This window comes from Orbicella faveolata, unplaced genomic scaffold, assembly GCF_042242905.1.
Source record: "Orbicella faveolata isolate gen_17 unplaced genomic scaffold, um_ofav_v1 contig_35, whole genome shotgun sequence".
Lineage (NCBI taxonomy): Eukaryota > Metazoa > Cnidaria > Anthozoa > Scleractinia > Merulinidae > Orbicella > Orbicella faveolata.
Genome location: NW_028301564.1, coordinates 18,058,625 through 18,085,559, shown reverse-complemented (window position 1 = coordinate 18,085,559; position 26,935 = coordinate 18,058,625). Strand labels below are relative to the sequence as shown.

The 26,935-nt window shown below is 37.7% G+C and overlaps 2 protein-coding genes, 2 long non-coding RNA genes and 1 other non-coding gene across 12 annotated transcripts in view; 3 read left to right on the top strand and 2 right to left on the bottom strand.

Moving 5' to 3' along the window:
* Positions 1-8,249: 8,249 nt before the first annotated feature.
* On the top strand, positions 8,250-9,964 carry LOC149103586 (uncharacterized). The gene is made up of 2 exons (XR_016202214.1): positions 8,250-8,312; positions 8,979-9,964. It is a non-coding gene; the product is annotated as an uncharacterized LOC149103586 (long non-coding RNA).
* Positions 9,965-11,350: 1,386 nt separating this feature from the next.
* On the bottom strand, positions 11,351-12,564 carry LOC110055611 (uncharacterized). Its single transcript, XR_002297380.2, has 2 exons — positions 12,365-12,564; positions 11,351-11,623 (listed from the first exon to the last, which is right to left on the bottom strand). It is a non-coding gene; the product is annotated as an uncharacterized LOC110055611 (long non-coding RNA).
* A 4,812-nt stretch (positions 12,565-17,376) lies between these two features.
* On the bottom strand, positions 17,377-17,485 carry LOC149103585 (U6 spliceosomal RNA). The gene has a single exon (XR_016202244.1). It is a non-coding gene; the product is annotated as a U6 spliceosomal RNA (small nuclear RNA).
* Positions 17,486-17,982: 497 nt separating this feature from the next.
* Positions 17,983-26,935, top strand: part of LOC110055557 (QRFP-like peptide receptor) — a 46,357-nt gene continuing 37,404 nt past the window's right edge. For 2 of the 8 annotated variants that reach the window (XR_016202231.1, XR_016202229.1), the window contains exons 1-2: positions 17,992-18,084; positions 19,727-19,770. Coding sequence is in view for 3 of the 8 variants with exons in the window: in XM_089274369.1 (XP_089130495.1) it covers positions 19,729-19,770 (42 nt within the window). In the remaining 5 variants the exon portion in view is untranslated. Of the gene's footprint in view, positions 18,085-19,685; positions 19,771-26,935 lie in introns of those variants that run through there. The other 6 variants (XM_089274369.1, XM_089274367.1, XM_089274368.1 and 3 more) reach the window with 6 other exon arrangements.
* LOC110055555 (QRFP-like peptide receptor) lies at positions 18,046-24,982 on the top strand. Its single transcript, XM_020761948.2, has 3 exons — positions 18,046-18,084; positions 19,727-19,770; positions 21,850-24,982. Exon 3 carries the CDS (start codon positions 23,504-23,506, stop codon positions 24,905-24,907), a length of 1,404 nt encoding a protein of 467 aa, XP_020617607.1. The 5' UTR covers positions 18,046-18,084; positions 19,727-19,770; positions 21,850-23,503; the 3' UTR covers positions 24,908-24,982.

Here is a 26,935-nt window from a genome sequence, read left to right as displayed (position 1 = left end):
GTTGTCATAATTAACATTTTTCTACATATTATAAATTCTACTTCCAACGCTTTGTAAATCATTCAAATGAAGATGACACGAGAATCTGTCGAAACATGTCTTTGAAGCTTAAAATTTTGTTGGAAAACATGTCTCGCCGGTTCTTCTTTATTATTTTTCGGGGATTTGGTATCCACTCAGGAGGATAACTCACACAGCCAATACTTACAAAAAGAACGAGAGGTGCTTGAACAAGATCAATGCCATATGCAAATCTCCCATCCCCTTTGTGGGAATCGAGACCGTTGGGGTGGTTTTCATAAACGACGATACCACCCTCATATATAGGCTCCCCAATAAAATTTTAGAGAAAATCTTTTCCGAGGCGCTATTATCTTCAAGTTTTTCGTGGCCTAAATATGTATGTGGGATGTATAATAACCTATGCAAAGTCAATAACCGCTTTCGTGATATCATCCGCCGTAGACTGGTATCGAAGTTGCCGAGTATTTTTTTTCTCTAATGGTGGTGACCTGGACATCGTCAACGTCAGAATTTTAATTTAAAAAAAAGTTTGGATCCTCGAGTGGTGTCTTGCTGGAGGTATGGCGAATAGTTGCCAGTCCACATTGGGCAAATGCTTGGCTAGAACTGCAATTTCGTGGTTTGGGATGGTTTATCATCTTAACTTATTCTGGCGAAAAAATTCTGTAAACACATCTACTGTAGAATAGAACCATCCATGGTCTTCTTATGACTTGATGCTGAGTAGGAAACACCATTCTTTGTACTGAAAGGAGAGAAACTTTCTGTTCGTTCAATTTGGTTTTTATTAAATGTTTCAAAACAACTTTGTTTCATATGTTCTTCTACTTTTCTTTTTTTGAATTCAACACCTTAGTAGAAAGGCCGTCCAAACTGACTAAGTTATAATTGTTTCTGTTTCATGTTCTAGTTCGTTTTTGTTTATTCAAGGTTGAAATGTACTTATATTTTGATAATACTCGATCTGGTTTTTCCTTCAGCTTTCGCGAATTCGATGCACTGGTACTAATATCATATAAACTGATTATAAGGTCTTTCTGTCACCAAACATCGTATTCAAGAGAAATTGCATTCTGATTGTTAAACAAGCCGTGTGATCTTCAAAATAACAATTCCAAGAAGTGCGGAGGAGAACGCGTTTCCTATTCGTCCCCTGAAATTAGCATGCAAAGAAAAATATCAAGGAAGAACGTATTTGTGGACTGGGAGAGGCATTTTCCACCAAACATCCTATTCAAAAGAAATTTGAAAGTTTATTACAACTTGTTTTTACAGAGTGCGACAACTTATTTTCTTACAAAGAGGGACAAGTGTTAACACAAATTGCGACAGTCATTTTATTACAAAGTGAGATAACTTGCTATTTCAAAGTGCGACAGCTATTTATTACTAAGTGCGACAAGTGTTATTACAAATTGCGACAGCTATTTTATTACAAAGTGCGACAACTTATTTTTACAAAGTGCGACAGTTTATTCTATTATAAAGTGGGACAACGTTTTATTTCAAAGTGCGACAGTTATTTTATTACAAAGTGCGGCAACTTGCTTTTACAAAGTGCGACAGTAAGCGCTTAAAGACTGGCCCCAAAGGAAACAGTGAGTTTTGTTTCCCCGAGACCCTCAGCTAATTTATTACAAAGTGCGACAACTTGTTTTTACAAAGTGTGACAGTGTATTTTATTACAAAGTGGCACAAACTTTTTATTTCAAAGTGTAACAGTTATTTTATTACAAAGTGCGGCAACTTGCTTTTACAAAGGGCGACAGCTTATTTTATTACCAAGTGGGACACCCTGCTATTTCAGAGTGCGACAGTTATTTTATTACAAAGTGCGGCAGGTATTACAAAGTTCAACGATTGTTACAAATGTGACAGGACACACCTCTCGTTCCTTTTCTATGCACTAGCCGTGTGTGTTATCATCCTGAGTGGATACCAAATCCCCGAATAATATCAAGGAAGAACAAGATATATTTTCCACCAAACATCGTATTCAAAAGAAATTTGAAAGCTTATTACAACGTGCGACGGCTTATTTTATTATTTTAAGTGTGACAACTTTTTATTATAAAGTACTGCAGCTATATTATTACAAAGTGGGTCAAGTCTTACTACAAAGTGCGAAAGGTATTACAAAGTGTGACGATTATTACAAAGTGCGACAGAACGCACCTTTTTGCAAATTGATCAGTTAGGGTTTGGTTAAAATAATAGACCCATTACATACAGTAAATGACGAATAAATTTGAATAACAATACTTTATAAATCCTTAGCCTCGTACTCATGTTTCCATTTCAAAAGGATTTTTTACATGAATGTAAATCTTAGGATGTATAAGTATTGTTATTCAAATTTAGAAATTAAGAAATATATACTGGTAGGGTTTTCATTAAACGGACGAGTGCTCTGAGCTAAAAGCAGAAAAGCAGATTTAGTTACAAAAATAAATTAACGTCATTTTGGCCCCTGAAAAGACATAAAGAGAGACTCTCTCTTTAGATACAGGCAAAAGAAGTCTGTTGGAGTACTAAGTTACGCGCTGTGGTTCGCACATTTCAAGAATGAAGACCCTAGCTGTTGTAGTTTTTGTCGTTCTGTTTTTTCTCGCAACTTTGCCTGCCGAGAGTGATGCTCTCGGTGGTGTGCCTCCTCCTATAGGAAGTTTGGGATAAAAGGTTAGACAGCGTTAATTCTTGGTTTTTCTTACAGTTTGTTGCCTTTTTTTAATCAATGTAGATGGGCTTTCATAGCAAGCAGACGGGACACGTTGGACTTTGATACTTCGACTTGCGCCCAGACTAAGTGCGTTGGTGGTTACTCTGGTAAATGACATAACAGCAGTATAACTGAATGAAGTTAAGGTTGCTTCAAACCTTCGCGGGGCTGCTTTTTCCAAATTTTCTTTTTTCCAACCAAGTTAAAGTTCATTATTCAAGGTAACATTTTCCAAAAAACGAAAATAAAATATTAAAACGCGCGCGAGTTACTGGGAAAAAGAGTTTTTTTAATAAAAGTTAATAAACCGTCAAGGTGTCATAATCCTCAAAAGGCATGAACTCCTCAGCGACCTTTTCGCGGCAAACGGCTTATTCCAGAGATCCTATATCAAATACCTTCAATTTGAGATTTCATGTCCGTGAACAGTGTCTTTTTGTAATCACGCTTCAGCAATTGCTCCTCAGTTTCTTTTTGTTTTGTTGCACATCGCTTTTCTCCGTTTTGCCCTTTATTGTTGACCTCCGGTCTAAAACGTATGCGCCTAAAACGTGACTGAAAATCTATCGCTTTACCGCGAAGCTCAACTTTCCATACTGTGAACGCTAGGGGTTCTGTTATTTCATTGGCTGGCGGCATTTTGAGTTGACGTATCCCTCTGAGAAGGCGTGACATGTTTATAAATCTTTAGAAGGCGAAAACTTGCACTCGTTTTTCGAGAGAATCCCCCCTCTTTAAATGAATTAATAGGGTATGTAGAATCGACGGTTTTCTGTGAAATTTGGCCAGAACATGCACTGATAGATACGGAACGAAAACGTGTCAGCGAATTCTTTTATTCCATATTCTTTTCTCGTGGCGGTCTCTAACGCAACACGTTACGCGAATTTTTCGATAGTGAAACTTGACAGATCTATAAAAAGATAACCAATAGAAATGAAAGAAAATGCTGACAAGCTTTGAGAGATTGATACTTTGTGATTAACACTGCACAGTTATTTTGCATCAACGATCGCATTTGATACCCGATTAATTCGCCTGAATTTCAGTCGGTCGTTTTGGCGCTAACGGCTACTGCCGCCTTGGGAAAGCAGTCGGCAAAAAAAGAATATAATTTTATTGAATTCTACATTTTATAACCTTCCTATTGACATATAGTTTGTGGGGGTTTCCTTCAAAACAGCGCGCGTACGAATTTTTTTCTGGAGGACACCCGCGGAGGTTTGAAGTAACCTTAAGATTGGTCAAATAGGATTGTAATTCTTGAATTTTCAAAGGCTTTGCCGCTTATATTCCTGTAAGAAAAGAATCGGAATGAGAGGTTGGGGAACCATTACTTTTTGGTCTTGTAAACAGTTTATAATTATGATTATGATTATGATTATGATTTATCTTTCTTAACAAGGTAGTTGGGCTTTGATAGCTGTATTGAGTTAGCAGGAAAGGTTTGAACTGCTTAGAGTTAACATAAATGACGGTAATAAAGTTAAGCGTAGTTGGATGAGATTTTGATATTGAATGTTTAAAGAAGTAAGCAGGAAAGAAAAAGTGTTTTTCATGGAAACACTTTTTGCTTAGTTAGACGCCTAACAGAGGCATAGACTGCATTGTTCAAGGAGTAGGCACCGAAGAGAAATTTCATCGAGCACCGATGGCGCTAACCGCTTGGGTGGCTTAAGAGCACCCCCACCCCCCTCCCCAGCTATGAAAGTCTTATTTTTAAGGACCCGGAAAATGCCATCGTTTGTTCCCTCGTTTTCCAGGGAACAGTTTCATTAATTACAGTATGGAACAAAGTTGCCTATTTACTAACTTGAGGCCTTATACGTCAACCTTTGGATACTCGAGCGTACTCACGTGCATATATGATTGCTCCTCGCTGATTTTTCAAATAATTACGAAAAGGAAAAAGAAAGAGTTTTACAGAAAAACTTTTGTTTATAGATTTACTTTTAACTCATTAGTATTTTAAATTTTCACCCGTTTAGTCTACATTTAAATTATTCAGACAAATACACGTTTCTGTGTATTGGTTTAGAGCACTGCATTTGAGAATGTATTGGGGTATTTTCCTTCGTTTGTCAAAAGTTTTAACGAGTAGAAATCTTTTATTGTATCAGGAGAAGGCTGATTAGTTTATTACAGAAATAATTCTAAATTTTGAACAAAACTAAGAAGCTCAGTCACGGGGTTTTCAGTTATATTGGCCACGTACAAGTTAAAATTAACCTGGAAATAGCAGTTTACTAAGATTGAATAACACTAAAGTAATAATAAAGAACCATGAAGGAACAAGGATGGTTTTGGATGGAGAAGATTAACACGGATTACCAACGGCGAACTTGGAAAATGTAGGCTAAATTTTTCAAGATGCGCAAACAGTGACGTAGCTCCTTTAAGAACGGGGACAAAACAGAATAGGTGTTTGTTTGATATTCATCGCTGTCTTAATCTTTCAATTATTTCAGCAGTGTCTACAATGGAAACAAATTTCTTCGGGGAGAAAATGCTTATTCTATTTTTTTTTTACCCACAGATGAAGAGAGACGAAAAGTTGAGAAGGAACATTTGTGAACTGGCAAGAAGCACTGGATGCGGGGAATTGAAGATTAATGTCTTTGACGACTACGACAAAGGAAAAAAATAGACATGTATACCTGGAGGGATGATCTTGACAAGCTTAAATGGCAAAAAAAAAAAAAAACTAAAAAGATATTGTAACTTCAAGATTTTAAGTAACAATTTAAGATGTTAAAACTGATAAAAATAGTTATGAATAATAAACAAAAAGAATTAATTTAGCGATCTCGTGGGTTTCTCTGTGCTGATTTTTTTAAAATAGCTGAGGTAATAAGTGCGCTGTGATTGGTCAAAGACTTACTGACCAATATGCCGGTGAAAAAGTACAAAAACAGACGGAAATTAAGTGAAAATTATGTGGAAGGACAAAGAAGTGCAGAAATTGAACGCGAATAATCTAATTGCGTTAACACTAATGTGACTAAATTACCTTCAAATGTCGGAATGAATTCTCAGTAAACACTTGCAGTTGTTCGGAGTAGTGTGGATGGGGATTGAGAGACGAGACGTCACACTAAAACAGTTAAACAAAAGACTAATAAATCATCTGTTTCTTAAAGGTAGCTTTTATGATCAATTGCTAAAAATACTGAATTTACACAACTTTCAAGACGTCTGCATGGGCGAATTTTGCTAAAACTATTCAGTACAGTAAAAGATTTTACCCCTCTTGAACAGGCCATCCATTTAATAAAGCGGTACTTTTGAAATCAAGACAGAATAAAGCTCAGTTTAAAGCACTTTACGAAAGATTTGATGGGCTTTAATTCACACTGAAGAGGCAGAAAAGTTTGGACTTTGATGCTTAGACTTGTGCCCAGGCTACTTGCGTCAGTGGTTACTTTACTAAATGACATAATATTAGTACAAGGTACAAGAGAAGTTAAGAGTGGTTCAATAGGATTTTGGGATTCTTCTAACAAGTGCGATAAAAAGAAGTAAAGAGTTGGACAAAAAAACTATTCCTTGTTATGTCACTGGCATTAATTCCCTCTTATTCGCTTTTAAGCTAAGTCAACATTTGACTAACATCTGGCAAAGATACGTTGGCAGCGCTACATTTGAGAATTTACGGGGATATTTTGCCTCGTTTGTTTCCAAGAAAATTGTAACATTTCAATATTTTTTTTAGGACTAGAAATAAATACAATATTTATCTTTCATTTGAAAGCGGCCTTTAAATTTGCGTACGAGTACTAGACTGCGTTCTAGGGAACAGAGTACACGAGGCTAGAAGCTAGAATTTGGCTGGGTAGACGCGGTTAGCGGGAAAAAAATTATAGACAAAAGTATGGGAAATTAAGAATTAACAGGGCGTCTTTCAGCCCAGCTACGGCCTTCCAATTTCATGAACACAATCTGCTGCCAAGTATGGTAAAGTTGTGTAAAATTCAAATTTGATTTCAGTAATTTGCCATCGGATTCGCCGCATACAAACATTATAGTTTCAGACCATTTTGCCTACCAGCCAAGATGGCGTCGAAAACCGTGATTAGGCATATTTGTCTTGACGCTAAAAAAGTTTATAATCAAATTATTCTACAAGATCATTTATAATTTTTGACATGGCCAAAAGAACCGAGACTCCTCCCATGTAAATTTATTTAAAGAAAGTAACGCCAAGACAAGACAAGTTGTGAAACAAGTTGTGAAACAAAAACTTATTCTGCAAGAGAGCTAAAAAAGCTTATAGAAAGATTATAAATTATGTCCAGTTCAAACTGTTTACTTTATACTTGCACCTTCAACATCAAAAAAGAGTCAAGCAATCCGTATGCATAATTAATGATATAGCCTGCGAACGCAGACGTATTTCCGGCTGTCACTTGGTTTCACCGAAAAATAACGTCAGCGAACCCGAGCCAGAAAACGATTTCTGTGACGTAATGACTCTTGTTTCTCCTTGGCCAATCAGATTCCATGATAGAATGAAACTCGAGTGCTCCTCGCAGTGAATACTTCGCGCAGTAGTTCTGGGGTTATTTGAGCTAAACTGTGATTGGCTTAGAATTCCTACGTCACAGAAATCGTTTTCTGGCTCGGGTTCGCAGACGTTATTTTTCGGTGGAACCAAGTGACAGACGGAAATACGTCTGCGTTCGCAGGCTATTAATGATAGGAAGGTAGGGACAAGTTGTCTTACAAAAAGGCAATTAAATATAGAACCTATAAATTATGTTTCCAAAAGGAAGCTTTCACAGTCAACCAGTAATTTGCTGATGCCTGCAGGGGTTTTTACTTCCTTTTCTGTTTGTTTTGTCATATTGTAGATTGCTTTCTATGTCCTTTATATTAGTAAGAAGTAATGAATTTATTTGTTATCGGCTAGTCATGTGTGGTTAGGAGTGAGTCTTCGACAGCCTCTCGGACTTTTTTAGTGATCCCAGTGTTAGTCCATGCTTCTTAAGCCTTGTTTTCACTATCTTCTCTCTTAATATTTTTAGCAGCTCACGGCAAGAAAAGCCTCGTTCACCGTTAATTTTACCAAACGGTGAATACCAGATAAATCCTGGATTAGCCGTCCGTTTTCTGATATCGGAAAACGTTCTGCTAACTCGGCGTTTTCCTTGTGTGAACGCCAGGAAAACATGAAGCTAATTCACTGTTTTCATGCTCTTGAAAAAACGCCGGTGAACACCTGGTTTTCCATTGCGTTTTCTCTCGTTTTCCCGAGCGGATTAATGCAGTGTTTGCAGGAGGTTTTCCAAGTCTAAATGCTGACGGTTAACACTAGGAAAACTACACGTTCATTAGCAATTTTCCCGCGTTAGAAAACTTCTATTGAACACCTCGTTTTCATACGCCTTCACCGTAGTTTTCCCGAGCGGGTAAATGCGGTGTTTGCAGGAGGTTTTCCAAGTCTAAATGTTGACGGTTAACACCAGGAAAACTACACGTTCTTTAGCAATTTTCCCGCGTTAGACAAGAACAAAGTGGGACATATGAGAGGTACCAGCAGGACCAGAAGAGAAGGCAAAGGATGAAAAGGGTATGGATCTCCCTTATTTCGCTGACAAATTACTAGACTCTTTCACTGCTATTATTCCACCAAAAACTACAAGTTGCTCCTTTGGTTATTTCAAGCGATGACATCACAAAAGGGGTAAAAAGGTGAAGTACTGGTATACATGAAATCAGCTAAGATAACATAACTAGTTAAATACACACTCAGTTGCCAGCTGGATAGTTTGGCATTTTTCTATTTCCACCAGATTATGATATGGGTGTCTGCTGACTGCCTGAGTGTCTCATGTGCCACTCTGTGCTTATTGTGATCAGAACAGAAAAATTTACAGCAAGTGCGAGAGATTTTGAAAATTGCTTGTATTTTACAACTTTTTTTTTCCAGGAATAGGGTTAACAAACAATAATATTATGACGACTTAATCCTTTTATTCGTGATAAAGGCTCTGAGGTTGTTAATATTACAACACATACATGTATGACTCCTTATGGCTGTCTTTTTTTGTATAACGTGTAAAATTGGCACCAGAAAATCTTATTATATGTGCAGTTGCATCTAAAAAACCGTGATAAACCACCTTGCAGAATGAGTATGCGCAGTATGTAATACAGTAACCATCAAGTTATGATTTGCTTGAATATAGAACATTTACTAAAGTCACTAAATAATAAATTTATCAACTCCTTTTAGAAGCTTGACAGAAGACTGAAAGTGGTCAGAGAAGAGGAAAGGAGTGGTCAAATGTACGAGGTTCTGCATATAGGCCTAATCTCTTCAGATGAGTCTGACGCAGAGGGCGATGCTCTGGCCACCAGACCTCTAATCTGGAGGACAGATGATGTAAGCAAGTATTTTCGACTACTTGATGAGCGTTGGAAGGCAGGCATGACGTCCCAACAAAAAAGGCAGTCTGTGAGCCGGATTCTTGGTCTTCCTAGTGAAAGGACCACAACTGGAGTCCCACAACATTTGCTTTGGCTGTGCGTGCTGATTAAGGGGCAGTATAATTTTATTTAAGGGCCTTATGCAAAATTGAAAAAAAATTGTGTCTCTTCTGGCATGCAGACCAGCTATTCAAATCAGTATTGGGGTAAAAAGAGAGAGAATTTTAATTGATTTCATCCAGTTTCATGGTTTTTGCATAAACCCTTCATTTGATTACTTTAATGACATTTTTCTGTCAAATTGTTTGCTTGTTTGCTAGTTGAAAAGTTTAACACTGTAAAAAGCCTGTTATTTGATGAAGTTGGCTACTGGCTTATTAAGACATGCAACGCAAATTAGAATTTTTGCTATAAAAGCTAAGCAGGTTTTACTTTCATGTAGCTTTTGTGACCACCATCCAGGTCATTTATCAGAATCTTATTTTTAAGAGCAATACATTGCGAGTGGTATTAACTGGACAAAATGATACACCGTTTTCTAAGAAAGATAGGCTGAATGTTCTTGTTGGGTGGGTGATTGTGCGCCTCTCAAATAGATATTTTTAAATAATATTCCCTTAAAGGGTCAAGTGAAAGAACTTTCTTGCTAAACCATGTATGGTTATAATTTGTTTGTTAGAGTGGGAAAACACAGTTAAAATTACCCTCGTATTTTATGTGAATAATTGTACATCTGTAGATAGTAAACAGCGCTACACAATTTTAAATAAATCTTATTTTTAGAATTAGCAATACCTCTTGTTTTTGCTGTTTTGACTGGGAAAGGGAATGAGCTTTAGTCCCCTGAACATTGGTAGTCAGCAGGTCGTGGGACTGCAGAAAGATCAAAAGAATCTCGAACACGGGATGGGAGTGAGCGAACAATGCCGGCCGATGCGCACTGAAAAACACCCGAATACACCGTCCCAGGAAATGCAAGAAAACGCGAGGAAAACGTTGGAATTCGTGCAATTTTCCACCCATTAACTGAACGGTAAACGCCAGGGAACAAGCGTTTTCTTGAATTCACCGCAACTCACTGTCCCAGAAAATATAAGAAAATTCCTGCGAACACAGGAAGACACGATATTTTCCAAAAGTTCATCGAACGGTGAACATTGGAAAACAAGCGTTTTCTTGAGTTCACGCGCGTTTGCCATCAGGGAAAATGCGAGAAAAGCACAAGAAAACTTCTGAAAACGCAGGAACACACAATAATTTCCGTGCGTTTACCGAACGGTGAACGCTGGAAAACATGCGTTTTCTTGAATTCCCTTGAATTCGCCGTCTCGGAAAATACAAGAAAACAGGAGAAAACTTCTGTGAACGCGGGAATGCACTATGCTTTCCGTACGTTAATCAAGCAGTGAGTTCTGGTAGACAGTGTGTTTTCCGAAATTTCACGGCATTTGCCGTTCCGGAAAACAAGGGAAAACGCCGGTTTTCAATTGTTAACCACGGATGAACGTGAAGTTTTACACCGGGAAAACATCTGTTAACACAGGCAAACAAGACATTCGCCAAGTGTTAACAGACCGGTAAATTCCAGAAAACAGGCGTTTTCCGGCGTTCACCGTAATGGTAAACTACCGGATAATGGAACGAATACTCAAATTCCCCGACAGCAAAACAACTGGAAAATCTTGGATTTTCCGATTGGTGAATACCAGTAAATGTAAGCAAATGCCACGTTTTGCGTAAATTCACCGCGCGTTTTCTAAAAGGTAAACGCCACTTTTTTTGCCGTGGCTGTTAGGGATCCTCATTCCACGCGCTTGGGATAGCTCTTTCTTCGAGGAAAACGAAGAGAAACGGCTGTGGACAGACTAAGAGCTCAACTTTAGATATGTAGAGCTGTTATGAATTAGCTGCCAAACTTGAGACAACCTCGTAAACAACTGTAGGTGTTAACTGAGAATTCATTTCGACAACTAAAGGAAGTTTAGTTAGATTACTACTAACGCAATTTCTGCAATTCTTCGTCCTTCCACTTAATTAACTCTAGCATATCAGGAAGGAAATTTCCTAGGTAGGTATATTGCTAAATACGTTTTTGACCAATCACAGTGCACGTAGTATCTCAGCTATTCTATAAAGCAGCGTGAAGAAACGCTTCCACACAAACACGCGAGACGATCGTTAAGTTAATTCTTTTTATTTCTTACTCATAATCATTTTTTAACGTGATATTTTATCCGTTTCAGCGTCTTAAACTAGAACTTAAATCTCAAAATTACAATATTATTTTTAAAATTTTTCATTTAAGTTTATCACGATTATCCCTCCAGGTATGCTTGTTCATTTTTTTCCTTTGTCGTAGTCGTCAAAGACATTAATCCCCGCAATTCCCCCGCATCGAGTGCTTCTTGCCAGTTCACAAATGCTCCTTTTCAACTTTTCGGCTCTTTTCCCCTGTAGGTGAAAAAATGATAATAGTAATAAAACAAAATACAAAGCAATTTCTCTCCAAAGAAATTTGTTTCCATGTGAAGAAATATGACATGCTTCTTCTGCACCTTCGGCGCCCGATTAACTTTCTCTTCGGTGTGTACCCCTTGAACAATGCACTCTGTGCCTCTGAAAATCCAAAGTATCTTCATTGACCTTATTTAATTAAGGGCTTAAACGCAGACGTCTTATTAAAATAAGAATGTTTCCATGAAAAGCCCTTTCCTCTTTCTTGATTAGTTCTTTGAACGTTCAAGAATCACAATCCTGTTTAACCACTCTTAACTTCATTACTGTTATTTACGATGCCTGGACACAACTCTAAGCAGTTCACACCTTTCCTGCTCACTCAATACATCTATCAAAGCGGCCCAACTACATTGCTAAGAAAGATAAATAAACTGTCTAAAAGTCCACAAAGTGATGAACGTCAAACCTCTCCTTCCAATTCTCTTCTTCCCGGAATTTTAGTGGTAAATCCTCTGAACATTCAAGAATTACAATCCTATCGAACCAATCTTGACTTCATTCAGTTATACTAATGTTATGTCATTTACCAGAGTAACCACCAGCGCACTTAGTCTGAGCAGAAATCTAAGTATCAAAGTCCAACCTGTCCTTCCTGCTTACTATGAAAGCCCATCTGCATTGACTAAAGAAGAGGCGACAAACTGTACGAAAGACAAAACATTAATGCTGTCTAACCTTTTCTTCCAATTCTCTTTTTCCTATATTACCGGTGAGGGCATCACTCTCGGCAGCCAAAGTTGCGAGCAATAACAGAGCAGCAAAAACTACAACAGCTCGGGTCTTCATTCTTCATATACTTCAGCAGGTCCACAGCGCGTAACTTAGTACTCCAACAGACTTCTTTTGTCTGTATATAAAGAGAGAGTCTCTCTTTACATTTCTTTTCAGAAGCCAAAATGACATTTATGATTAATTAATTTTTGTAACTAAATCTGCTGTAAGCTCAAAACAACCGTCCGTTTGATGAAACTCTATCCGAATGTATTTCTTGATGAATGACTTCTGAAGTTAAACGCTTTACACGAGCTTTTCTCTGTCTTGTGTTATTATTTTAACATACAAACACTGTAATTTCAGACCATTTTGCCTACCAGCCAAAATGGCGTCGAAAACCGTGATTAGGCGTATTTGTCTTGACCCTAAAAGAGTTACAGCCGAGACTTCTCGCATGTAAATAAAGAAAGTAACGTAGATACAAGTTGTGAAACAAAAACTTATTCAGCAAAAGAGCTAAAAAAGCTTATAGAAAGATTATAGATTATGTCCAGTTAAAACAATTTATTTTATACCTGCACTTTCAACATCAAAAAAGAGTCAACAAATCCGTGTGCATAATTAGTTCGAATTCTTACTGATAGGAAGCTAGGGACAAGTTGTCCCACAAAAAAAGCAATTAAACATAGAGCCTATTAATTACGTTTCTAAAAGGAAGCTTTCATAGTCAACTAATAATTTGCTGATACCTGCAGGGGTTTTTACTTCCTTCCTGTTTGTCTTGTCAGATTGTAGATTGCTTGCTATTTCTTTTATATTAGTAAGAAGTAATTAATTTATTTGTTATCGGCTAGTCATGTGTGGTAAGGAGTGACTCTTCGACAGCGTTTCGGACTTTTTCAGCGTTCCCAGTGTTAGTCCACGCATCTTAAGCCTTGTGTTCATGAAACTGTCTTCTCTCTTAATGATTAATTTTAGAAGCTGCTAGGGATCCTCATTCTACGTGCTTGGGATAGGTCTTTCTACGAGGGAAACGAAGAGAAACGGCTGTATACAGACTAAAAGCTCAACATTAGATATGCAGAGCTGTTATGAATTAGCTGTGAAACTCGAGACTTGATGAAAAAACAACCTGATAAGCGCTTGTAAACAACTGCGGGTGTTAACTGAGAATTCATTTCCCCAATTAAGGAAGTTTAGTTAGATTACTACAAAGCAATTAGATTAATGCCTTTTTGAGTAGATTGGAGCTAATTTGGCCCAATCCAGCCTGAAAATCTCCAAAATGTCCAAAAAATGTAGCCAAAGTTGAGCGAAATAACAGAGCAGCAAAAATTACAACAGCTCGGGTCTTCGTTCTTCAAATGCTTGACCTACAGCTCGCCACTTAGTACTCCAACAGATTTCTTTTATCTGTATATAAAGAGAGGGTCTCTTTGTATGTCTTTTCAGAAAGTAAAATGACATTTATGATTAGATCATTTTTGTAACTAAATCTGCTCTTATGCTTTTAGCTCAAAACACCCGTTCCCCTACAAGAATATACTTCTTAATGGATAGCTTCTGACGTAAAGTGATTTATACGGGTTTTTCTATGTCTCATCTTATTATTTTAACATACAAACGCTAAGTGGTCAATCTGTAAAAGGGTGCCTTAGGTGGTCTTCGTTATATCGGAGTAGTCGCGCTGTAGTAATGATATTCTGTTACTAATATAAACGAATACAAAGCAATTAACAAACTGACAAAACATGAAAACAAAAAAAGGAAGTAGAAGCCCTTACAGGCATCCGCAAATTATCAGTGGACAGTGAAAGCTTCCTTTTAGAGACATAATTTATAGGCTCTATGTTTAATTGCTTTTTTGTGGGACAATTGGTCTCTACCTTCTTATCATTAAGAATTTGAAACTATATGCATACGGATTTCTTGACTCTTTTTTGATGTTGAAGATGCACTTATTAAGTAAACTATTTTAAATGGACTTAAGCTTTTTTTAGCTCTTCTGCTGAATCCTTTTTAGCTAAATTGAGCTTTATTTTGTCTTGTCTTTTATTTAAAAAGTACCACTTCAGCACAAAACCAAAATAACCGGTGCATGTCCAAAGTGAAACTTCCGCTTCAAATTCCTCCAGCGTAGTGTGGATAGGGCCTCCCTTTCATCAAATAAACCTCAAGTAGTTAAAAAAAGGCATACACATTATGCCGGTTTCCAATATAGGTAGTTTTTGTTGATACTGAATTAGGACTTTAAATTTCAAACAAGGGCCGAGACGTCCGCATGTGTAAGATTTCTTAATAATCATGAGGAAGGTAGAGACAAGTTGTCGCACAAAAAGTAGTTAAACAGAAAGCTCATTGGTTACATTAGTTTGCAATTAAGTTAGTATTTTAATAATGAGAAAGTAATTTGCATTTCATTAAAGGGTCAAGATTTCTTCATGCGGAAGATGAAAGAAACAAGTTGTCCCACGAAAAATATAGCTCAGCGAAACGCTAAAAGCTTATAAACCTTATAAATCATGTCAAGTTAAGATAGATTGTTATAATTAATTAGTACTTTCCATATTAATACAAAAGGGCGAAGATGTTTCAAATTAACACTTTTCTTGTGACAACTTGACTCTGCCTTCTTATTAATAAGAAATCTTACACATGCAGACGTCTTGTTTGAAATTAAAGAACTAATTAATTATTGTAGAAATAGCAGCAACTCTGAAAACAAATCCGAGCTCCAGATGGGATTTCAACCCACGCCCCTCCGTGATCTAGCTAGATGTTCTAGCCACGGAGCAACTGGAGACTATCACGAGCAAAGGTAAAAATGTGGGTCTTTGGCTGGAACCGAATACCGCAGTCACACAGCCTAATAATGACTCTTAACAGCATAGCGCAGTCAGATGTGGTAACACTCAACTGTCCACTCCTGTTCCCACAGCATTTCTCGTTCTCCCAAACTTTCAATCGTGTCTCCATAACTCGATAGGAACACCGAAAATGTTTTCTATTTCTTAGAATAATTATAATGTAAAGCGCGGGTGACTTCTATAAGAGACTTCATGGGATGCAATGATTTTACATCATCTCGTTCAAATCAAACTGGGAACTGTTCACAGTGCAATCGATATCTTCGCTTTGCACATTTTGTTTTCCATCCTGAGGTGGCTGGCGCGAATATAATGTAGGAAGAGTTCAAAAAGCTTCTGCATATTTTTCTGATGATGCAATCAACTTCGAAGATGGGAGCACATTTCCGAGTATTTTATAACGTTAACCTTACAAGCGAATACTTTTCAAGGTTCCATCATACACTGTCTTATAACTGATTGACAGCTAAAACGTTTTATCAAAGTCCTATCTATCGTCATCGCGCACGCGTATGCTTATAAATTGCTTATTCAATTCATTCTCATTTAATTTTCTATTTTCTTCTTTTTGCTTTTTGCCTTCCGCCATCCGCCTTCCGCATGCCGCCTGCCGCCTGCCGCCTGCCGCCTTCCGCCTTCCGCCTTCCGCCTTCCGCCTTCCGCCTTCCGCCTTCCGCCTTCCGCCTTCCGCCTTCCGCCTACCGCCTTCCGCCTTCCACCTTCCGTTGTCCAGGATGCAAACCTCTGAAAACAGTGTTTTGAGGTTTTTTCTCGAAAATGGGAAAAAGTTTACTAATATTAACTATATTAACCGAATAACAGTGCAAATATTTCATAAATTGAAAATTTTATTCATTCATGACCTGGATAATTTGTCCTTTACCAATCTTGAAAGTTCCACAACATTCGGTTAAAATCCAATAAAGATATCGTGTTTGAAATATTGGTGATCTATCTGTCTGTTTGGTCTCAATAAGTAAAGCTTTAAAGTTTTACTTCGGTCTCCGAGAACCCAAATTAGCCCTGTTACCGGGGGTGGGAGGTAGAAGCGAGGGGGGGGGGCATATCGAAAGGACTTACATAAATGTTCCATTGAATACCTGAATACACACCAGTCATAGAAATGTTAACCAAGTATTAGGGGCGTTTATGACGGTAAAAGAAACAGTATTCAGGACCATGATGAAAAATTCTCGTAAGCACACATCCTTAAAGCTTTTATGTGAAACATAATTAAAGTATACTAAATTGAATCCATTTTGTAAGTACTTTTGACTGTAAACAACCGTTGCTGTTGGCGTTGCTATGTTGAAATGGAGCTACCAGTTTGCAGATTTTTTAATTTAAACTTAAATCAAGGGTCAATTAGAGCAAAATTGTTTCAAAATATGTTTTGCAAGTGGTCAAAAATGTTGAATCTTCACGTTTCTGAAAAATTGTTTTCTGTACAATTAAATTTGAAGGTTTAAGACCAACTTAAGTGTTGAGTGTTCAAGTTCATCCGCTGTTTCCCAGGAGATGACTATCCCTTTGAATGCTTGGTTTACCTGGACAGCTGGTGGGCAGTTCCTGCAGATAGGCTCAGCCATTTCTTTTAATTTCTTCTTTGTTTTGAACCTGCGCTGGTTCAATTTCAGCTTTAGAGCATCACCGTACGGGTGCTAGATTTCTCTTCCATTTGCAAGCGATGAGCACCAGGTTCACATTTATTTCATAAACTTCATAAAAAAGATCTTTCTTCACGCGTGCGTAACACATGCGGAGATGATGCACTATGCTGCGTCAAACTATAAACCGCCGGTTATGGAGTTGTGACGTAGATTAAACGTCTGTGAGCTTTCCCGCGCTATCTTCCTTCGCCGCAAATCTTATTTTACCTTCCCTTTGCCTATTGAATGAATTAGGCATAGATGTTAAGGTTAATTTGTGTTAGTTATATAGCTGTTGAAAATTCACGGTAGAGGCTGTGCAAGACTGCCTTGTTGTAAAGTTAGAAAATATGGCTAGGGAGGTGATAGTCATTGTTCCTCTTGCCGAAATCAACATGAAAATAGTCTAAATAGATAGTTTCACGCCGGTACTTTAGTTTTCAAATTGTAAATGAAAAAAAATTTGGAACGCTTCACGAGTTTGCGTGTCATCCTTGCGCAGGGGCCATGCTAATCTTCTCTGTATCGTTCCAATTTTAATATATGTGCTGCCGTTAAGCGAGCACGTCTATAGCTAGGTTCACGATGCCGTTTTATTTAGTTCATTTGCCGTGGGACTCTTACTAAAGGTATAAAGAAAAAAAACACCTGTTTGAAATTTCAATTGCTTGCTGCACGCATGCGTATAGTCCACGCTATTCTACAAACAAAAACCTGAATATATATCGCTTTTGTATCTATTTGAAGTTGTCTATATTTTCTGTTTTAATTGCCACAATTGGTACAGATATTGGCCGAAACAACTGCATCAAACAGGCACAAGCATGGTATAAATCTTCCATTGTGAACTGAAATGCCATACTTAGGGAGCTACTGTAACGTTTACTCCGTTTCTATTGTAAGAATGAAGAGTAATACGCCGTATGATCAGCTTTGTGACCTCTGGACAACTTTTTTTTTTTTACCTCGACGTTGAATGAACGTTCAAAATTTCCGCCACATTAGCAAATTCAGCGAGAGGACTGAAAACGAATTCAGTCTCAGACCCTCGCAGTTACATGGTGTTCAATATGGCGGATGTTGTGAACAGTCGCGTGGGAAGCCGGATTCTACCATTTTAAAGCCGTGGCCATAGCCGTGATTCCGAAAGACACTGGTTATTCAGGTGTGTAGAAATCTTAATTTCATTTGTTTTCTGACTTGCAAGCTAACATTAACAATGTCGCCAACAGCCAATTTGAATGCTGCAGAATTTTGGCAGGGCTGCTTTCTGCTGCTTTGTACGGTGCCGGGCTTTCTGGTTCAGCTCATTTTAAAACATGTGCGGTGTAAAATTGAGTTCCGCTGGACTGCACTGTTACTGTAGGTGACCAGATGTGGACAATTAACTTTCCCGTGTGTTGTTTATCCCAACAATTTGCAGCATTATGAATTGTCAAATTATATCCGATTATATGCCTAACCAGTCTTACGAAAGACAATCGCTCGAACGCAATTCGCGTTTAGAGCGTTCACAGCCTTTCTCGACGCGAAGTAGCGCGTGAAGAATCTTGAGTCCGAGGCATTCAAGGAGCATCTGGGTGATGCTGGATGCCAGTGGTTAGACAGGCTAGATTAAGTTCGAATTCACGCACGTCTAATCGAGCGCAAGTGGAGGTCAACCTGGATCGGATTATCGCAACGGATCGCGGAATGTGTCGTCAAGGCATTAATATACTAACATTTCATATAACAGAAAAATGCACAGAAAGAAACATGGGAAACTTAGAAATTTACAAAGAAAATGTGCTGTTTTAATCTTTGCGCTTAAAGGTACAGGTATACAGGCTGCTGCAGCATAAAGACGCCTGCATCCTCACTAGACCTCAATAAAAATCATGGGAGGTGTCTGTGTGATTACCGTAATAATTATGCACCTTGCAAATTAGCGGTGCATTAAAAGCAATATATTTTGAGCTGCTTTATTTTGAAAAGATTATAATCTTAAACTTAAATGCAGAGGAAGGCCATATAGCTACTGAGCTGTAGTTCGTATACAGTTTGTGCTTTCAACTCACTTCTGTAGTTTCTTTTTGGGAACTGCTGCCAGAAAATCTCAGAAATCTTCCCTCTGTTCACACTTTCAAAATCCATATACATAAGTTGCTACTGGCTATTACAGCTGCCAAAACTGTTATTCCCTGCGTAACATAAATTCAGTCCATCGGTCGCCGTGTTTAAATCGTGTCTAAAAACTCATCTTTTCAGAATTGCTTTCAGATGATTATTTCTATCTTAAAGTTTATCCTTAATTTAGTTTAAATTATTATATTTAGTTTTACTTTCATGACTGCAAGGCGATATAGAGCTTTGTATATACTCACTATATAAATAAAGTTATTGTATTGTATTGTATTATTGAATTTTATGATTTTTAAATAAATACATGTACTTCCACAAATACGCTTGAGATAATTACACTGGTCCTAGCTCATCCAATGTTGTATGTAGATCCCTCCTTTTTATTTTAATGATCCCCAATCTTAACTTTTAGGTGTCCCTATTTGTTTTTGATTTGTTTTCCTTCAGAATGACTTCAGGAGCAGATTTAAAAAGAAAATAGTGCAGCTTAGAATGAGCATGAATGCTTAGAATGAGCATTGCTGTTTTTGAGTAGCATACTGTGCATGTGGTACCCAAATATAAATTGTGGCTGATCTTCAGATTTGTCCAACATAGATTTGTAAGAAAATAAAATTAATAGAACAAAATTTTTATCACACACAGCAGGTTGGAATAATGATTCCATCAATGGTTTGCTTTTACAGAGATGCCAACCAAAGGAATCCAAATCCAGGAGATATATGAACAGGTACCAATTTTGTCTGAAATTACATTCACATGAACCTCATGTTTCACCTAGAATGGAAGGGCAGGTGTCGAGTTTCTGTTGAAAACACTTAGGAGGTGGTACAGGAGTACGCTTTTTCAGATAAGAAAATACACTAAATAACGTGGTTTTGTTGGCACAACATTTTTACTATTAATTGGACTCATTGTGGTATGGCAAATCACATCTTGAAGAATCACTTGCAAGTGCAGTACCACCTACATGTACAGAAAACAGCTCATCACAGCAACAAACATACAGCTGTAAGACTAGATATTAATCCACATTTGTACATAAAATAAAATAATTCAATAAGCACAATAACTTTTCATGTACGCGTGTATTTTGACAGCAGTTTTTATTTACATGTGTAGTAAATTTCTTTCATGATTCATTAGGCTATTTCATGAGAAATCGCCCAGTCATTTTTTTATCGGGTGTGAAATTGTCATGTACGTTGAACAAAAACTCAAAATAACAAAATAATACAACATTAAATATCGACACAAAATTTGCAATGTGCAGTTCCAGATAATATCCATACCTCCCCCACAGAAGAAATTCCATTTAAGCTTCATACATTTCTTTAAAGTTCTGGATCTTCCAGAACCCACCCACCCCCCCACCTCCCCACCTCCCAGCAAATTCTAATCCCTTCTGTACCAGTATGGATTTTCTGGAACTGCACAATATTTAATTAAACCTATTTATGAAAGTATGTGTGCAGTAGGTGTTAGCTGCCTAAAATAGCCGTGTACATACATCTAGTTTGCCGAGTAGCATGTTAGTACTAAGTGGAACTAAATATCTCTGAACAGAAAAACAAAGATAAATTAAAAAGACAAGGTTAAGTCACTAAATTGCATTTTAATAAGACTGATTAACAATGATGACAACAAGAATTCTGAAAATCTGGATACAAATATCATGTCTTTAAATTTTTAAAATTATAGAGAGCTCAGACTCATTCATCTAAATCATCCCATCTTTTTGCAACATATTATCTGAACGAATGAAGCCCATGTGTTGTTGTGTTGACTCTCAGTAACTCAAGGTACATGTAGTATGATTCTAGTATGAGCCATGCAGATCTTTCACAGATGATGTTAACTTTATCGTTCCCTCAGTTACTGTATCCAGGTTGATCAGGTTGGGAAAAGCTGAGTACATGTAGCTTTAGATATTTTAGAAACAGCTACATGTACCTCCCTCTTGTATTTGGTAGATAAATGTGTCTACCAGCATTGTACATTTAACAAATTGACATCAGTTTTTATGCGTCTGTCCTCTTATTGATGATAAATTGTGTCATAACATTGTCAAAGTGGCTGTGGAACCACGAGCTGCAGGCGAGTTGTTCCGTAGTAAATTCTGACAATGTTATGACGAAATGTATCATCTGTAAGAGGACAGACGTATAAAAAACTGACATCAATTTGTTTTTTACAATAACAAGACCCAAACATGGTCAAATGCCTGGAATAAATGAGGGGAAAAGACGCCATAAACAAAGATAAGTGGATTTTATTCAAAATGACGCAAACATTGCCAATAGCTTTCCCGCTTTTTGATTATTGGCTACTTAAAAAAGTCCATAAAATCTCATTAGTTAAAACGTTGACAGTTTGACAGCTGAAAGTTGAACTTGAAAGCTTGCACGAATTAAAATTTTATAAGTCTGTACTCTTATTGATGATAAAAATGAGCCAATCAGCGCACGAGAAATTAGAAAGTTATTGTGAAAATATATATATAGGGAAAAAAGTGCTCACCACAAAGTCTTACTGTAACAGCAAACACAATGGAAAAAAAGAATGGCTGTGATTAAGAATTTTAAAATGAAACGTTGTTGACAAACTTGAGGTTCAAGTGGGACATCTGTGGCCTAACTTTAACTACATAATAGTACAGCTACATGTATTTTTAAAGCATGATTTCACCACAAATGGAAATTTACATTACTACGTTGTCTAACATTCTACAAGCATAAAAAATACACTGTACATGTATGCTATAATTTGAAAGAAAGATTATCTTAAACCGTACTTCTCAAAACTGTAGGAGACATTTTGGCAGGAATACACTGGGGTGATGGTCTGCACACTGGACTCCAGGCTGGGCAGTCTCACTTCTGGCTGGGGTCATTGTGTTGTGTTCCTTGGCAAGTTCTTCACTCTCTCAGTGCCTCTCTCCACCCAAGGTGTATACAGTGTAAATGTAATGCTGGGGGTAACCCGGTGTTGGAACTTCGCACAATTTAATCCGCAAGTTTGTTTGTTTGTTTTTTTTTTTTTTAAAGCAGAATTGGAAACGCTTTCACATCTCATTTTGTCTGCAAAACAGAAAAAGATGCAATTAAGAGCAAAATATAATGTGATTCGTGAATAAATCGCACTGCCTTTCCTGCGATTTCATTGGCTACTTTAAAAGGCCTTGAAATCTGATTAGCTGGTTTGTTTTAGCGTTCATTCTCATTGGCTGGGAAGAAGATGCGATTTAGAACAAAAATGTTGCGATTCGTGAATAAATCACACTGCTACGAGCCAATCAGATTGCAAGGATCACCGGTGCTTTCAAATTGGATGTAATAAATGATGAAACCACTTGAGAAGAGCGTAAATCATCTCCGGGTGGCCCGTGGTACTGAGTCGCACGATAGTTGAGAAAAAACCTCCCACTAAAACGGTGTGAATCAGAGTCGCACATAAACATTATCATGACACAGGCTTATTTAACAAAATTTTTTATCCGAAAATGATCAAGTTCTTCATTCACATGAGCTACCTCTTCTGAATTTATGTCACAGGGCACGCCTAAGGTGAATTTACATGGGTCATTGAATGATGACGAGTAAAACTAGGAAATAATTTCACGGATATACCACTTGATTACATTTTAATATCATGGTTGACAAATTACCCCTTCAATCATTGTTTTTTATCATGTTTATTGTATTGAGAAATTTCGCGCAAACGTTGCCATGGCAATTTTGTAATTTCACAAGTGAAATTATAAATTAACGCGGTAATTTCGCGCCAAAATTAAGGAGCTATTTGTCACCCAAGGCCTTGATAGTAGGCAATTAATCATCGCATTGCTGCCCAAACTTTAATAATGTCGGATGTCGCGGTATTAGCAGCGGTGTTTCCTGAATATCAATATCACGCTTAACGTCAGCTGGCAAAGTGTGGCATCTCAAATGCTATAACTTACGTTTCAATTTATCTACCAATGCTTTAACAAAACGACAGGATAGCGCGGAATTGGGTTTCCTTCATGATGATTAATTTACGTTTTGCTTTTGTTCTTTAAAATGGAAAATCATAAGATAACCTTCTTCGCTCGTATTTCTTGGTCAGTTTTCTATTACAACGAGTTGATAAAGAGTCGGAGTGCCGGAGAGCGAAAGTGACATTCTAAACTGAATTGACTCGCATAGAATAGAAATCATGAGAAATGGCCCTTGACTTACAGGGACTTTCTGCACCGTTTATTTGACGGTTAATACGGATCGTCGCTTCACCCTTGAAATGTCACAATCAACTTTTTGGTCGCCGATACCTTTGTGAAACCCGATTTATTTGCATTTAAAAAGGAACCGGAATAACCAAACAAAGAAAACAGTATAGATTGGAAAGGTCAACCCTTAAATTTTCCAATAGATTAAACTAGAACTTGCTATCTTGGGCGATATTAAATATCGGAAATATCAAAAATGTTAGCTAATAAGGCCGGTAGCATCTGCCAAATCTCGATTAAATTTCACCACGTTTGTGTAATGCTAACAAAGCCAAGCTTCTTTTTGATTGGTTTACATTGTGCTCTGTCCTGTTTGCAATATTTTATGCAAATCGGTTTACAAGAAAAGCAGTCCTTTTGGCCTTTAAAGTCCTTCAACGTAAATCTAGTTTCTTGCGATATCTTTGTTACTCAAATCAGTTCCCGAGTTAACGTGGCAAAGAGTTATGCGAAGATGTCTTATAACAATACCGCAGAATACAGGAGTGATAATGAATCCGGTTTTTACGCCACATGCGATGATTATCTTAATCACAGATCTGTAGAAATTGTTAAAGTCGTCGTCTGCACTGTCATCTTCATAACGTCTACCATGGGTAACACAATGGTTGTTATTGTGGTACACAAAGAACGGAGAATGAGAACAACCGTGAACTTCCTGATCGTCAACATGGCTGTCTCAGATTGCCTGTGCACTCTGATCGTTATTCCAAAAATTATCACGCAGATATTCACCTACCCAGCTGCATGGTTAATTACAGGAGCAGTAGGTGACGCCTTGTGCAGAATCATGCACTTTTTCCAAGACGTCACTGTAGCTGTGTCGCTACTGAGTCTTCTGATGATTGCCATTGAACGTTACTACGCAATTTCTTGTCCAGTCGTTGCTAATCCCATTCCACGGAAACGATGTGGATTCATGATAGCTTTTACCTGGCTGATGGCTTTTCTTATGTATGCAACGCGTTTCTGGACCTTTAAGTTATCCATCGAGGTGGAAGGCCCAATTTGCCATCACAGTTGGGAGCAACTGGCTGAAGATCCACTCAAAGCGTGGGAAATAGAATTTTTCCTGCATACAATTCTGTCCGTGATAGTTCCATTCATCGTTGTAACTGCTCTTTATACAACAATCCTTGTCAGAATCAGACGGATATCTGTTCCAGACGATGTTCGGTCGATAGGACGAAGGCGTCAACAAAAGCGTAACCGAAACGTGCTTCGAATGTTGCTTGCAGTGGTGATCGCTTTTGGTTTCTGCTGGTTCCCATTTATAATTTTAACTTACGTAGCCACTTTAGTCTGGATTAACAGGGACGTAGAAGTGCCTTGTGGTGTGGAAATCATCGGGGAGTGTGCATTGTATTTGGCATATCTCCAGTCTTCAGTAAATCCGGCCATTTACCTTGGGTTCAGCGAAAATTATCGTCAAGGAATGAAAAAGTTCATTTGGCCTTGCCTATCGCGCCGCTCTGAAAAACGGTCAGTTTGCAATCAAGTTGAAACACCGCAAATCAAGGACAGAAAGCGCAGAATGAGGCACGTCGTTTTGGTTGCTCAGGGTCAAGATCTAGAATTACGCAGTGTTCACAACCTGTAGCTTAACGAAAGTTCTATAGCTTTAAAAGAAACATTTTCTTTGGGATTTTGAAGTAAAAGTGACCCTTGAGTCAAACTTCTATTTGTTAATGCGTCGATGTTTACCCTTCAGTAATTCTTCGTCGATACCGTTGACTATACAGATAAGTTCCCAGCCAGAAAAGCATAATTTTCTTAAAACATTTTAAGAAGCAAATTCTTTGACTTAAAAGAAGTAAGATTTTCTCAGAAAAGGTATTGAAGACTTAAAGAAGGGTGAACTTGTCTTAAAGTAAATATAAAGAGACGAATCTGCCAGCGCTAAATTAGCAAATACATGTAACACACTTAAGATATGATAGCTGCCAAAGAGGCAGATTGAGGGGAAAATCAGTAGAAGGTTAGTGTCATTCTTTATTGATTTGGAGACTGTTTTTGGCACGGACAAAGTATGTTTTTGTGGAAGACAATTTTCATAGTTCCATCTTTCGTGTTTGTTTTCAAGTGTAAAACACAGCTGTTGGTTCTCATAGTAAATGATCCAAAAACAATAAACCTGGGAAGCCTGTGACATCTTGTTTGCAGAAGGTGGTCCCAGAATACGATTTCTCATTCCACGTTATTTTTGTTCAGTCAATTTTGTTTTTTTGTTTGTTAATTTTTTTTTGTCTTTTTGGACTTCGATGTCCAGAAGTACTGACATAGTTGAGACGATATCCCCATGGATGAGGAGCAATTATGATGAAAGTTTAGGTTGGATCTGGAGTTTTTCAAGTAGAATGGCCCAATTTGTTACCAACAGTTTTTAATCGAAAGTCATAAACGCCTAAATTATAAGTCAATTTCTTTTTGTTGCATGTTACACCCTTTCATTTCCCTTCAGACCACACCTATCGAAAGATCTCTTTGACGAATGTGATCTACTTTTTGTAGCAGTTCTTCATTTTACCGATCTTCTATTTGCCATTATCCTGTTGATTCCGACAAAGAGGAGAAATTTGAAACCAGAATACCTCGAAATACGCCTAGCCTCTTGATTTCAGAGACCCTTAAGCTTGTATGAGCTGCGGATGATGATGGTAAACTCCGAAGGTGTTCTTCAGCAGCTTCTCAGCTTGCATTGGTCTCTCTATACAGTGTATATGTACATTAAGGTATGATGGAAGACGTGTTCAAATGTTCGTAATACTCAAAAAGCTGTTATTTAACATGAAATTTTAGGTGCCTGTTGTAATTAATTTATATGTTAATTGCCTTTACTTGTGGCAATGAAGGGCTAATGTACCCCTGTCCAGAACTTTACATGTACTCTGATGGAAAACAACATTTTCCTCGGTGACCATAGTTTATATCCTGTTACGCGCCATTTTGCAGCAATCCAATCTCTGGAACTTTTACACTTAAGTCGAGTAGCCAGAAAACTACGGGTTAGCATTTTCTTCAGACAGTTGTGGGCATTATTTGTGGCTTTAGTGAATGTGTTAACCGAAAGTCTGTAATTTAAGTTATTTAAGTAAGTCGTTAGGGCTCTCCACTTTTAATCAGGAGGTCTAGGGTTCAAATGTTACTCCCTGCTACTAGCTGCATCTGAGCTCCCTTATTTCGATTCAAACTTGTCCAGACTTTGTGAATGGCTAAAAATTTAGCCTTCCGGCAGTTGGGATTCTATGTATATTTACATTCATAGACAACGCTGCACAAACGTCTGGCTAAGAGTGCCCACTGTGCCTAAAGGAGTGATTTTACTCGCAGTTAAAATAAAGCAATGATCATGATTGATCATGACAGTCACAGGGACCGCTGAGTTCAAGATGAACTATTTCAAGGCACATTTCCTGGTGCCTTTAGACAGCCCAAGAGCAGAAAGGAATATTAACGAAGGAGGGAAGGACTGAAAATGGAAGAACATGAAAATCGTCCGCGATCATCCCGTAACTTGGTTGTCAGAGTTTCGTGGGTGAGCTGGATAATATATTCATTGCGAAATAAATTATTGCGTAAGTTTCTTAAGAAATATAAGTATAGGTAATCATACGGTTTTTCTCGTTCA